Source organism: Oreochromis niloticus, linkage group LG10 (assembly GCF_001858045.2).
Source record: "Oreochromis niloticus isolate F11D_XX linkage group LG10, O_niloticus_UMD_NMBU, whole genome shotgun sequence".
Classification (NCBI taxonomy): domain Eukaryota; kingdom Metazoa; phylum Chordata; class Actinopteri; order Cichliformes; family Cichlidae; genus Oreochromis; species Oreochromis niloticus.
Window position 1 is genome coordinate 15,166,265 of NC_031975.2, and position 14,483 is coordinate 15,180,747.

Below are 14,483 nucleotides of genomic sequence, written 5' to 3' on the forward strand. Positions count from 1 at the left end.
CTCAGTGTTAGGAGGCACAGTGAACATGCACAGTTTTGTGTAAAATGAAGGGTTAAACCAGGAAATGGTCCAAAACCAGCTGTGAGCAACTGGTGGGGTGTGGTCCCTTTGTCGGAGGAAAACCAAATACCATGAATAGGAAAAGGCAGAAAACGAGGATTAAATAAAGTCATCTATTGCTTAGGTTGAAAAAAAATAGTACAGAAATAATGTTTTCAATGTTTTCCTTAACAAAACATCTGACACGCAACCATCTCGTTGCCACTCTCACCCTCATCCCTCATGTATTATCAGAACCAAATTACAAGAAGCATCATATTTAATGCTCTCAAAACCAATAAAACAGAAACATTTGCCTTCTCACAAGATAATCCTTTTCTATCCATCGAAAAAAACCCCCAACATATTTTCAAAGTTGGCACACAGGTGGCACTCCCTGAGATATTTTTTCCTCTCCAAAAACAAGATCAGAAATTCAATCAAAGAGCAGAGCACAGCCAATCGGCTCCCAGAGTCCGTGGCAATAACAGCATCAGTCTGAGCAGCCATTGGTCCTCTGTTTCACACAGAAAAGGCTACAATTGGCTGCTGCCGTGCCGAGGCTTCATTGCCTCCATGGCAACATTGCTTCCTTATTGCTTAGGGAAGGTGAAAACAGGGGAGAGAGGGGAGGCGACTTTCACTCAGACGCTACCTCTGCATTATTCATCCTTTGTCCCCGAGTGCTTGTAGAATGAGAGGTACTGACAGACGTGTGTTTCTATGTTGGTCCTGGTTTGGGTGGTAACGATTGGTTCAGACGTAAGAGGTGAACGGGGTGAAATCGGTGCAATACTTGCACTCAGTAGTGCAACACATCCACCAACACCAAGTCTATATATAAAAACGGCCAAATGAGTTCAGAGGCGATCCACTGAGCCGTTCACTGAGATGCAGACTTAAACAGAGGTAACAGCCTTTAAGCTTCATTTCTTTCAATGGGGAAAAAACAAAGCAAACTGGGAAATGTATTCCAAAACGAGCCTGCTACCCACTCTGTGTAACAGGGTGCAACAGCGCACATCTGGACTGGTCGGCTGGCTTGCATCATCCATCCGCAGGATGCAAACAGGCAACTCCTCCTTCAGCGAGAGCTGGATAAAGACAACACCTCTGCTGCGACCACCGCTACCAGAAACAACAAAAACCATGCGGTTTGTTTGTTGTTGTTTTGACTTCGCCCCCACCCCTCCCCAACTACCAACAACAACAGTCGAGGGTGGGGAGAATTAGAGGGAGGGGGAGGGAGAAGAGAACCAAGGGTGGAGTTACGAGAGAGAGAGAAAAACATCACACAGAGATTAAGGTTGGGGGGGGGGCTCATTCACGACTCTTCCCTTGTGTGTGGTGTGTGGTTGAACACGAGTTGGGGGGGGGGTGGGCTAACGTCTGTTGACAGGCATGCTGGCCAGCGAGCTGGCTGGCTGTTCCTCCGGCGGTGAACACGATGACGAGATGGCAACAGGCAGTCAGCGTAGCACGTGCTCTCAGTTGCCATCGCAACCTGCCCTTGGATACAGCGTGCTGGTTGGCCGTTTCTCACTGTTGTTGTTGTGTGAGGCTGATGAAACCTCGTGGGTGAGGGAGGGCAAGCGGTACGGCGTGGAGCTGCTTTTTGGTAGAAAGTGTTGCTAGGCACATTAGAGGTCAGCTAACAAACAAACACTTTTTAATGCTCTAATATTTAATCAACCCACTGACCCCGACTTAAGCAACCTTCCAAGTCTTTAAGGTCTTAAACTGGTTGTTTAACTCTTAAATCCATGAAATACGTCTAATTAAAGACAAAGCAGGATAAGCCACTGATCCCCAAACAATTTAAGTGCAAAAGAAACATTTAAAAAGATTATCCTGACAGTTTAAAGTTGTCTCGCTTGGTTTAAACTGCAATGTGAAACTGACAATGCCGGAACATGTTTGAAACTTCAATGCTTTATTACGCAGATGAGAAAAAGTCGTAACACGGAACAAAACGAACAAACCAACAATGAGTAAATGCACAGAGAAACAGATGGTAATTTCCACCCATTCTGGGAAATTCAGTCATCATTGGAACAGAATAATTCAAATACTCTTCAGTATTAATTGTCCACTCTTCGACTGGACGATTAAAAGCATGTATCCGAGCCTGATTTCAAGGCTCCACACTTGAGGGAGAGAACAAAGAAAAAGTGTGTGTGGCCTTGAGTCGAGTGGCCAGATCAATACAGCATTGTGCTGAGCGAGCAGCCTGTTTGATGAGATCCCGAACAAATAAACATTCTGCTCGTAGCGCGCATTCATTCTGCACTGCGACCTACAGGGAAGACTGTGCCATAAGCCGCGAGAGCTGAGCTGGCAACGTGATTGATTACAAGTGCAGGGAGGCTTTGTTTCACCACTGGTAATCAGGACAAAGCAGAGTGGAAGCTGTGTGTGTGTGTGTGTGTGTGTGTGTGTGTGTGTGTGTTTTAAGTAGTGCGGTCAGGACGACTCATGTAACTCGAGGAATATGTCACAGATAAAAGCGTTAATGTAAAGGTACAGCTGAGGGGTGTGGATATTAAACATCGCTGTCAGGCGTCATCGCATCCCTCCTGAAGGCCAATCTCGATCTCCTCTAGCCTGTGTGCCATGGACATGACCAGCATTTTCATCTGGAAAAGATAGGGGGGGGGGGGTTCATGGAAAGAGAGAAAAGGATGGTTTAGAAATTGTGTTGCGTTTTGGGCAGGTAGAGGAAAGAAAGAGGAGGGAGGGATTCAGAGCGGGGAAGAAACAAAGGGGGAAACGGGACAGGTGGGAAATGAAGGGAGCAGCAGGAAGCAGCAGTGAGGAAGAAAGTGGGGAGGAGGAGTAAAGATAATTGGTACAGGGAGACAGTGAAGAAGAATGAGGTAACTCAGAGAGGAAGTGGTCAGGGGCAGACGGGTGCGAGGGGCAGTGAGAGAGTGGGAGGGGTGGGGGAGACAGGTCACTGAGGGTAGAAGATTAAAAACCCAAACAAGTGTCTGCAAGTCACAGACAGACAGACGGGGGGACAGGGAGGCAGACAGACAGAATACATTAAGCATGACATCAGGAGCCACGAGCATCATCAGATAGCTGAGAACAAAGACCGTGAGCAAAAGGGTTCGGAGAGAGAGCACGAATGCCACCTGTGTTTACCAAAACTGCTGCACGATTTTTGTTTGTTGTTTTACATTTTGCAAAGAGAATTCAAGCTATCCTCCTATCACATCTTCCTTTCATTAAACAAAATGTGAGCATGGAACAATTTTTTGTTTTGTTTTTTCAATCTCATAGTCCGTGTACGAGAACCGGTAAAACAGAAACAGGCGCCAAATTATTCACTCCATGCTGCAAACATGCAGATGTGTTTTTGTGTTTTTCTAACTGAGTGGAAGACAGTGATGTCAAACTTGTGGAAGCGTTTAGCTTTTGCACACCTGAGTTACATGCCAGCCGTTTTTTCCTACGCTTTCTGTTTCTTTGTTTGTTTGCGGTTTTTTGGTTTTTGTTTATTGATGAGCTATGAGCTATGGGATGCTTGACGCAGAAAACTATTTAGGACTCTCAAAGCAGAATCGATAACGACACCTGTACCTAGAAAATCTGAGGGTTACCGATCTGTAATCTGTCACTCATTTCCCCAGATAATCAGGAAATCCTGACATATAATGTCAGAAAACAGTAAAACTTGACCTGTACTTTAACTTGGTTATCAATAAATGTCATAAACATAAACCAAAATTCAGTTAACAGACTAAAAATGACACTTTTCAAACTCAAAAACATTCAAAACTGAAGAAAGTTGAGACCCGTTGCTATCAAAACATTTTACCGAGTAATAAAAGGTTTAACTTTATACCTACATCAGCCTTGGATTTAAAAAACACCCAGCTAGATATCGCTTAAAAATTGAAGCCTTAAAGTTGAAACTGGGTTTTTTAAGTGATGTAGGGTTTTGTCTGCAAACAAGTAATAATAGAAAGCGGCGATGGTAATATCTGATCTGATCAAAAAACCTTATAATCTTGTTACAATGCACCAATAGCTAACAAGACAACCTGGCTATAAACCAGAAATTAATACAACTATTGTGTAGTTATAGTCTGATTAATCTGTAATCTATATAGACAGGCACTAAACACTCAAAAGCAAGATGGATTTAAGAAGTAAATCCAACCCAAATATTAACCAAAGCCAGTATGAGGTAAATATCTTCACTTCATTATGCACTTTCCTGGGGTATCCCTTTCTCTGCGTCACACACAGTGTAAGTAATATTCTCACAGCAGTGACACTGGCTTAATTTAATCAGATGAACTGGAGGTTTTTCATGTATATCTTTTGGCAGATCACAAAAATGGAAAAGGAAGAGGGAGGCAATTATACATGGCAAATACTCAGGTCACGGACAAAAAAATTTAACAAAGCGTTTAACGAACTTTAGACACACCTACAAGTCTTTCTAGATATTTAAAAACACATATGCTGCTCGTGCTTTGTTTTTCTTGTCCCATAAGCAGCACAACCTGTTCTTGATATACTGCTGCACAGATAACATCTCAATGCAATGGTCCACATGGTCTGTGATGAAAACTCACAGGCTGGTGCAAAGTGAAAGCAGAGCACCGCGCACACACCAAGCTATCGTGACAAAAACACTCCATGATCAAAACATGGTTTTCTCCAGCGAAGATTCCTCAGCATGGTCCGTATCACATCTATTGTCCCCGGTGCAAGAGAGTGTGGAAGGGCTGGCAGGCGCTCCTGCGCGCTATCGCCGCCTACTGGCCAATTAGTGGCTTTGTGGGAGATTTCAAACAAAGGGTGATTTAGCCTTCAACTTTGGGAGTCACTCCACTATTCCCATGAAAAATCTGACTAGAATTCCTCAGCAGTGATAATGAGAATAATAAGATGACACTAAATTAGAGTAAGGAAATTAAAATTGAGATATTGGATAACTACAAACAGAAGGAGATTTGGATGTCAACACTGAATCCTAAACATATTAACATCACCGCTATTATTTCAGAGAAAATGGTATAGTGCTTGCAGACGAGACGGATAGATGAGGTAATGTCTGATATTAGTGTCTGCCTGCCCGTTACAGCACAAAGGGTTTCCCAGAAGTAAGCTGATGTCACCGTTAGTACAACCTATGCATTGGGCATCAACGAAAGCGCTGCTTGTTGCTAATGAGAAAGTACTATGACAGAGACAGGTCAATAAAGAAAAACAATTTCTGCTAAAACCTTGCATAGAGTTTAGATCTGCTGACCAGATTTTGATTTTTTTAACATTAATACTTTTTGCACAGCAACAATACAATTTTAAGGACTAATGTCAACCTGTGTTTGGAGATATAATCAGTTTACAGTGAGCTTTAGAGCAGAAAATCTGCTCATTACATGAAACATTTTGTTTTTCCCAAAGCAAGACATCATCAGGGAAAGCAGACAAAGAGAAGCAGCAGTAGTAATTTACCTCTGTCAGCTGTTGTTCAACAATGCCTCTGTACTCTAGTGTTACTGGCTGCTCTTTGGGGCCCTCTGCTGCCAACATCTGGCCTGCAGAGCCGAGCACGTAGCTGAAAAAGATTTCCATTGTCAATGAAGTTGTAAAAGGAGGATTCATACCACGAACACTTTACGATTAATGGTATTAAATACAATATCATGACCAGAGACAGTACAGCTTATTAACTAAAATATAGGTAGTGTTCTAAAATAACAATATACAACATGTCTCATCTCTTCTGTTTGATATGTAAAATGTCAAAGCTTTGTTTCTCAGTTATTAATCTACTTTAACAAACCACCAAAAGATTTTATTCTTTAAATCTTTGCGATTAAAAAGTTGCATGGGAGACTTTACTTCTTCCTTTTCTATTTCATTGTGAGTATATAATAAAGATCCATGTTTCAAGTGGGGGTACACTGCTGGGTGCACCTTGCTAGCACTGGGTTAGACGACCTTTTTGCCTTCAAGGTTCAAAAAGATCCACAAGATTTGCTGTAGATTCAAAAAGGTGCTGAAAACACTCCTCAGAGATTTTGGTCCATATTGACATGATGGCATCACACACTTAGTGCAGAATTGTTGGCACATCAATAATGTTAATTTTCCGTTCCTCCACCTCCCAAAGTTTCTCTGTTATAGCTTCTCTATAGTGCACTGAGCTCATTGTCAGGTTCAACAAACCAACTTGATTGAGATGATTTGATTTTTGCAACATGATGCATTATCCTGCTGGAGTCAGCCATCAGAAAAGGAGTAAATTCATGATCCATGTTTTGTTGTTGTTTAAACTCAATTCTGTCCCAAAAACGCACCTGTCGATGTCAGCGACACTGAAACAGAAGGTAAACCTCTTGTGGTCCAGGTTCTTAGGGGTGGATGTGTACACCATGCCAAGCACAGAATGGCAGCCCCGACAGATGAGATCCACAACCAAACTGTAGAGAAATTAAAGGGGGGAAAAAACACAACATTCAAACAGAGAAACCGATTTACTCCAACAAGGACACACATACATATATTAAAAAAAATGCCAAAAGAATGGCTTACCCCGCTCCTGCCCCGATGGACGCTGTGGAATCAGGCATGCACATGCGGTATTAGTGCTCTAACTGTACTAAAACTGCAACGCTTCAGAGGTAGATGTATCTCAGATTCCACTGCAGTTATCTGACAACTATCAACACTTTTCATAGCTGAAAAGGCTGTTCACAGAGTAATGAATATTAATGGAAAGTTTGCATTAAGAGGGAAAGTGTGGCAGGAAAAAGTGAACTAGCAGGAGGGATCATTGCAGACTTGACTGTCAAGAAAAGTTGATTCAAGAACTTGGGAGAACTTCACAGTGCTCTGAGGTTGCTGTCACCACACACAGACATCCTCGGCGAAGGACCGGCAACTGTTGTACTCCAAATATCAAGCCTTTCCTTGGCTAGAGACAACTGAAGCATCTACAGCACATTCTTCCATCTGCTGATCACCTGATGTTATTGCTGTGCTCGATGGGTCAGCTAACTCCCCTGACTTGAATCAGAGAGAGAATCGGTGGGGTACTGTCAACAGGAAGATGACAAACACCCCATAACACAGACCAGCAGAAAGCCACCATCAAAGCAACCTGGGCTTCAAGAACACCTCAGCAGTGCAACAAGATGATCACCTGCTACCTACGCATCAAGCTTTTCAAGGGCCACAGAACTGAGTGAGGAGTGTGAGAGGTCCATCCAGGTGATGTGAATGAAGCAAAAAGCATTATCTGTTCAACCTGATTCCACAATCCTCTCGGGAATTTTTTATGAGTAATTTCAGACTTCTAAAGTCAACTCCCACATGGTTGGATGTGTAGAATTTGACACTAGCATCAATCAAAAAAGGAAAATCCAATTCCTTACTGAAATTAGAGACCATCTTGAGTTTTCAAATGGCTAGTGGGCTTGATCAAAAAAGAAACCATAAAAGACTCCTATGTGCAAGTTCTGGTGCTTTCATCTACTTGTGAACATTGTAGGTTTTGTGCTACACTAGTATTAAGTAGTAGTAAAACTAGGTGGTAGTAAAAGACTGGAATACATATTTTACTGCTGGGCATCATCTTACCAGGGAGACTTTTTTCTTGCTTCGTACAGTCGGTTCTCCTTTCCAATCATAACATTGTCAGTGACCCCTAAGGATAAAAAATAGGTCAGCCGAACACATCTCAAAAATCTGTAAATTCACATCCTCTAAAACTGCATGTAAACACACCAGCCCATCAGTCTTTTCATTCATTTTAACACGTATCTCCTTTTAAAGTGATAAATATGAAAGGTAAAACGCATATGTCAGAAGGGCACTTTCATTAGTTGAGGCATAAAGTTACAAATATATTAACACTGACTTTAAGTAGGGGATGTTTTTACTCATATACTCATTTAATCTATTAACTTTTTTCATTTTTTACATTTTAAGTTTACATAAGAAAATAATATTAACATTTATGTTAAATTCTTTATGATTGTTTTGCCCTTTTGCAAATTTCAGAAGCAGTTTAAATAGTTAACTTTGTACAATGTTTACAATGCACAAACAATCAAGCATTGATAACATATAGTTAATATTGCTGGTGCTGGGGTGGGTGGGTGGTAGGCGGTGAGCCTAAAAGGGGGCCCCAAATCAAATTCTGCTTAAGGCCCCGTAACAACTTGGGCCGGCTCTGGGCTAAAAGGGCAAACAATCTCCAAGCCAAACTTACGCTTCAGTCTGATTTGGTTTAGATCATCTTCACTTCCATCCCAGGACAATGAATCGCCGACAGGCAGCTTGCACTTCGCGCAGATGAAGACCACAGGTCCGTCATCGCCGTTCTCCACCTCCTCCTCGGTGGGGCGGAAAAGCTTTTCCCCGACCGTGGTGGAGTCTATGCTGGACGCGTCAAACGTGGAGTTATTTACACTTTTAGTATAAGATTTTTCCAACTGTTTCCTCGTCGCCATTTCTACTCGCTTTTTCCAAACAAGCTATTTTGAACTTCGGCGGGTTGTTGACGGTGAAGTGAACATCCGAGAGGTGTCCGACGATACGAAACGTTAACATGCACGCACTTCCGCTTTCGTCCTTCCACTCGGATGCATTTTTTTTAAATAATAATTTTAAATGTGAATATTTGTTAGCTTGTTGTTGTTTGTTGGTGTCTGTTAATGTATTTATTTATTAGCTTGTGGCACACAAAGTGTATATCAGTGGCGATTCTGTTGGGTCTCTGGGCAAAAAATAAATAAAAAATAAAAACAAATCACAGGGGCCCCCTCTAACCAACATTCATCATTCACTGTGTTATAATTAATCTGACACGAACAATAAAAACAGCAGGTCAGGTAAAAGGTTACTAAAAGTTGCAGCGAACATTTTTATTTCGGTAACAATGCCCAACATTAATGCTGCTTTCCAGACACCTCGGAACTTGGATGTTGGAACTAGGAATGACGTCAGTCCCGAGTTAGCGCATTCCAGAAAAATCCAATATTCGTTTTGGTTCTTAGCAAGATAAACCTATTCAGGTATAACTACCAAGTAGGAACATAGAATGTAATACTTGTTTTTTGCACTTAAAAGCACTGCTGTCGTACATTCATGGAAAGAGTCTGGTCAGTGTTCTGCGTATGACTTATTTAATGAGTCACAAATATGCAATAGTGGCAGAACAGATTAAAAGTTGTATGGTTTTACTAGTGTTGACGTCCATTGCAGATACCTTGGATGCTAACTCGTGTTATATTGGTCTGCTCCAACTTTCTGAGTGGGAAATCTGAGTTGAGGGGGCATTCCAGATTCCTCCTATAATGGAGGATAAATCATAATTCGACTGGTACTTATATAACACCGTTCTACTCCATAATTATCCCAAATTACAGTATCAAGACATTCACCTGATTGTTGGCTACCAAAGTTGTTATGTGTTATCCATTAGTTTTTATATTTTATTTTGTTTTCACAGTAGAGTTTATTTCAGAGCAAGAAGGAATACATATGTGTGACTGAGAGAGAGACAGGTGTAACTGTGAAACTGCAAAGAGTAATTCAATTCAGTTTTATTTAAATAGCACCAAATCACAAAAACAGTTGTCTCAACGCACACAGAGATGAGTAGAGATGGTGAAGGTGAATGAGAATAAATACCTAGGGTCAGTCATCCAAAGCAACAAACAATACACACGAGAGGTGAAGAACAGAGTGCAGGCATGTTGGATATGAATGTAAAGACAGAAGACTGAGGGATACCAGCGAGCATGAAAGGGAAGTTTTGGAAGATTCTAGTGAGATGTGCCATGATATTTGGTTCGGAGGCAGTGGCACTGCCAAAAAGACCAAAGGTGGCTAAGTTGAAGATACTAAAGTCTTCAGAGGATAGTTCAGGTTGAACATTTTGGAGACAAAGTTAGAGAAGCAAGGCTGAGATGATTTGGACATAGGAGGAGTGGTGGACACAGTGGGGAAAGGATGATGAATATGAAACTACCAGGGAGAAGGAAAAGAGGAAGACCAAAGAGAAGATTCAGCGATGTAGTGAAGGAAGACATGCAGAAGGTTGGTGTGACAGAAGGAGATGCTAGGGATAGGGTGAGATGGAAGCAGATGGTCTGTTGTAGTGACCCCTAAAGTAAGAAGTTGAAAGAAGAAGAAAAAGTCAGTGTGAGACTGAATTCAGACTGATTCAGAACAATATACAACAAAAGAGCCAATATCACTCGTAAAAAATGTGACCAAATTGGAAAAGTTAAAAATTTAAGACATTCCCTCCACATTTTTATATTATTTAGGTAGGTTCATGTTGTTTTGTTGTTTTGTTATTTTGCTGTAGCTTTGAGTTTAGTTTTGGTTAGCTATAACAATCCAAGTCTACAAGTCTCTTTAGTTCCGTCGAACTGAACGGAAATGGAGGCGATCTATTTTAAGTTTTTCTTCATCTTTGTTTCCCCACAGGAAACGTGAACCGGAAAGACTTTTTTGGAAAAAGTTTTTTTTAAATATATACTTTTATTTAACTTACCAACTGTGATTCATTACCCCTGTTTATCTTTTATTTAATTTTGTATTATAAAAGTTCTTAGACAATATAGGGGAAAAAAAATGGTATCTCGTTTGTTACTTAACGTGGTTTTGCCCTGTGTTCTCATTGGCCGGTAACCAGGAAGTTATTGGAATGATTTTGGGGGCGCGAAAACATTTGCCGTTTTCAAGAAGACGTTTGTTTTGGTTTGTGACGGCCTTTCAGTAGTCATGTGTGAGAAGATTAAGAAGGTATTTTTCTGTTTCGGGAACATATCCTGCTGACTGCTTTTGCCGCCCTGTGTTTATACGTCCCTGCTTGTTGTCACATCCTCAGGTGAACAGCTGGCTCGGCGCCGTGTTTGGTGAGCAGGTTGTGCCACAGTTTGAAGTCAACACACGGACAGTGGACATCCTGTACCAGCTCGCCCAGTCCAGCGAAGCCCGCTGCAGTGACACAGCTCTCCTTATAGAGGACCTCAAACAGAAAGCAGCAGAGTACCAGGCTGAGGGTGAGTAATTTACAGGCAGTTATACAAAGTTCATTTAATCTGGGGGGGGGGGATAAATATGCTGTGGGTTTAAGACAGCATCCAAGTGCACTTGCACTCATTTTAAAGGCATTTAGCAGGTTACAGCAGCACATAAAGGATCTCTCGATCATCACAGTATAATAGAAAGTCATTTAAACTTCAGGGATATCAGTCTGTCCAAGCAGAAGGCAGAAACTGCTGATAGAGTAGATGCAGGTCATTCACAGGTAGCAGAGAGAGTGCGACTTCTCCAGGATGGTACATCAGTACGGTTTGCTGTATCTTCCATCATGGTGTCAAAACAGTGGTGACACAAGGAGAGCTGGACAGGGTTGTAGAAGGGCATTGACCGAGCAGTGAGATCAGTATCGGCTCCTTTGTGTGAGGAGGGACAAAAGGAGTGCTGTCAGAGCCCTGCAAAATTACCTCCAGTGGGCTAATCATGTGCATTTTTTGTTACCAAACCTAAACACAGACACTATGACGGTGGCGTTAAAGTCTGAAGTCCTTTAGTGGGACCTATGCTCACAACTGAACACCATGCAGATTAACTGGCATTCGCCCGAGAACACCAGAACTGGCAGGTCCTCCCACCAGCGCCCCGTTTTCCTCACAGATGATGTTGCAGGCAGCTAAACGTTCACCATGGTTACTCCAAACTCTTTCAGGACTGAGTTTTGCACATAATGATGGATGAGAAATTAAAAATTCAAAGTGCCCACAACCTTTACACTGTAACGTGTGGTGTATTATAAAGTGTGTTCACATTATACTTGGTATACAGAAACACATTTGTCTAGTCTTAAACTAGTGAACAGATACTGATAGTGAAGTAGTAAACAGTAAACATTGATTTCTACATTAAAACCATTTAACTGTTCATGTTTGTTTTCTCTTTGTATGTTTGCTGTTTTACTTTTTACACTGGTACTCACCCTCTGATGCATATTGGCCAAAAATATTAAACAAAATCCAAGTTGTTACAAATAATATTAATACGACTTTATTAATAATGATTTACATTTCTCTGTGCTATTTATATGAGACATTAACTTCCACCTTAAAGTTTTCAGTGTTTTCTCCACTCAGGTGCTCATCTCCAGGATGTTCTTCTACAAAGTGTTGGCCTGTCCTCTGCCAGTTTGTCAAAGCCAGTTGCTGACTGCTTATCTGCTTTAGTAGACAATGCTATGGTGCTTGGAGTGAGAGACACTTCACTGGGCAGGTATGTTTTTTTCTGAGTCCCTAATTCAATGAAGTTGGGCAGGTTAAAAAAACAGGGTGAGATAAACTGGCTCGTGTCTCGTCATCTTGTGTGCAGCTTTATGCCAGCTGTAAACAACCTCACTAGTGAACTTCTGGAAGCGGAGAAGTCAAACAGAAGACTTGAGAGAGAGCTCCGGGCCCTCAGAAAGAGACTTGGGGCAACTCTGGTGCTGCGGGGAAGTTTACAAGAGTAGGTACACAGAGGATGATACTGACCTGTTCTTATGTGGATGATTTGTAGCATATTTTGTAATACTGGCAATCTTAATTTTCAGGGATATCAACAAAACTGTCAAAGCTCAGGCAGTGGAGAGCGCTAAAGCTGAGGAGAAGCTGCTCAAAATGGATTTTGTGACAGCAAAGGCGAACGAGCTCAGTAACAGACGGGAGCGGTCCGAGGTATGTTGGAGTTTTTTAAGTTTCATTAGGTATACCTTGTTAGTGCAGGGTTGGACCCCAGTTTTTCTCAAGAGACCAGGCTTTTTTTTTTTCATATCATTTTTCATATCTTTTTTTAGAAATCCATTTTTTTCTTAGCCCAGGCAAATTGTTGCCTCAGTTTCCTGATCTTAGCTGACAGGAGCGGCACCCAGTGTAGTCTTCTTCTGCTGTAGCTCATCTGCTGCAAGCTTAGTTTTATTATATTCAGAGAGGTTCTTCTGCATACCTTGGTTGTAACAGGTGGTTATTTGAGTTACTTCCTATCAGCTCAATGCAGTTTGGTCCTTCCCGTCTGGCATCAATGAGGCGTTTTCAGCCAGAAGCTACAATAATACAGTACTCTTGTCTGCACCACCAACCATGAACCAGGTTCAAACTGAATAATGTGTATATTACAGTGATATCTGAGGCAGTTTGAAAAAGAAAGAAGAGCTAGTGATAATACTGCCTGTACCATTTTTGCAAAACTCATCTAGATATTTAAAAGTGCTCTGTGTTTCTTTGTGTTGACTAAATTAATGGGAGGTTTGCTTTGGATGAGAAACTATAACAAAATGTACAAATAAGATTTTGCCCTGCAGCTTAAGAGGTACAGTTACCCTCCAGTTACAGTAAAAAATATCCATCATCAGAAGCCAAAAAGATATATTTTGTGTATATAAAACTCTAAGAATGGTCATAGTAAAGGAGAAAAGATGCAGAAGATAAAATGTAAAAAAAAAATAGAGAGATATAACAAAAGGTGTAGAAAAAATGCACTGTTTTCCTTATTGGGATGACCAGTTTTCCAGCTTTTTTTGTTATGCATCAGTGTTTGATCTCCCAGATATAATGTGTGCATCACATTACTACCTCTTGTTTAGAGAACAGAGATGTTTCTGCAGAACAGGTCCAAGAGTTCCTGTTAATGTCAGGAGGGAGCAGATATTCTAAAGATCACTGGTTTTTTTCTGCTCTTTCTGTCCTGCAGGCTCAGCTTGTATCCAGGAACATGGACAAGTCTATCACCCACCAGGCTCTTGTGCAGCTGTCAGAGGTATTTCAGCTTTTCCACATGCGCCCCCATTCATTGCCATGGAAATGAAAATGTAATACCGTCTGCTTCCAGGGTCTGAAAAGTGTCATCTTATTTTTCTCTCTACAGGAAGTCACCGAGCTGAAAAAAGAAATAATCCCCTTAAAGAAGAAACTGGAGCCTTACATGGACCTGAGCCCGGTATGTTTGTTTTCACTCTGTTACTGACTTTTACAGACTCCACGACCAAACCCCTTAATCTGTTTTTATCCTTTTGGATAATGTTTTTTGCGCACAAATGACTTTATTAAAACCAACCTGAAGGAAAAGTTTGAACCGTGTTCAGACGTGTGGAAGCGAACTTCCTGAATTTGGGTTTCTGAATTTTGTTTTTCCTCCTCTAAACAGAGCCCGTCTCTTGCTCAAGTGAAAATAGAAGAGGCAAAACGAGAACTGGTAAGCATCCTAAAAACTGGCTCAATACTGGATGAGATGTGGTGGCTGATTTATTGAATTTGATCCCATTTCTTTGTTTGTTTTCAGGCTGCACTTGATTCCCAGCTTGAGATGAATGTGGATTTTAAATGAAGATTTGTCTAATGTTACTGTATTATTTACTGTGTTTGTTAAATAATAAAAGTCACTTAAATTTCTTA

The 14,483-nt window shown here is 41.3% G+C and overlaps 2 protein-coding genes across 2 annotated transcripts; one reads left to right on the plus strand and one right to left on the minus strand.

Annotated features, from left to right (window-relative positions):
* Positions 1–1,953: 1,953 nt before the first annotated feature.
* Positions 1,954–8,622, minus strand: mis18a (MIS18 kinetochore protein A). Its single transcript, XM_003446882.5, has 5 exons — positions 8,279–8,622; positions 7,645–7,711; positions 6,363–6,485; positions 5,515–5,617; positions 1,954–2,675 (listed from the first exon to the last, which is right to left on the minus strand). The coding sequence occupies exons 1-5, from the start codon at positions 8,517–8,519 to the stop codon at positions 2,595–2,597; spliced, it is 615 nt and encodes a 204-aa protein (XP_003446930.1). The 5' UTR covers positions 8,520–8,622; the 3' UTR covers positions 1,954–2,594.
* A 2,047-nt stretch (positions 8,623–10,669) lies between these two features.
* haus1 (HAUS augmin-like complex, subunit 1) lies at positions 10,670–14,483 on the plus strand. The gene is made up of 9 exons (XM_003446881.5): positions 10,670–10,824; positions 10,910–11,084; positions 12,195–12,330; positions 12,427–12,561; positions 12,647–12,770; positions 13,783–13,848; positions 13,957–14,028; positions 14,236–14,283; positions 14,371–14,483. Exons 1-9 carry the CDS (start codon positions 10,804–10,806, stop codon positions 14,413–14,415), a joined length of 822 nt encoding a protein of 273 aa, XP_003446929.1. The 5' UTR covers positions 10,670–10,803; the 3' UTR covers positions 14,416–14,483.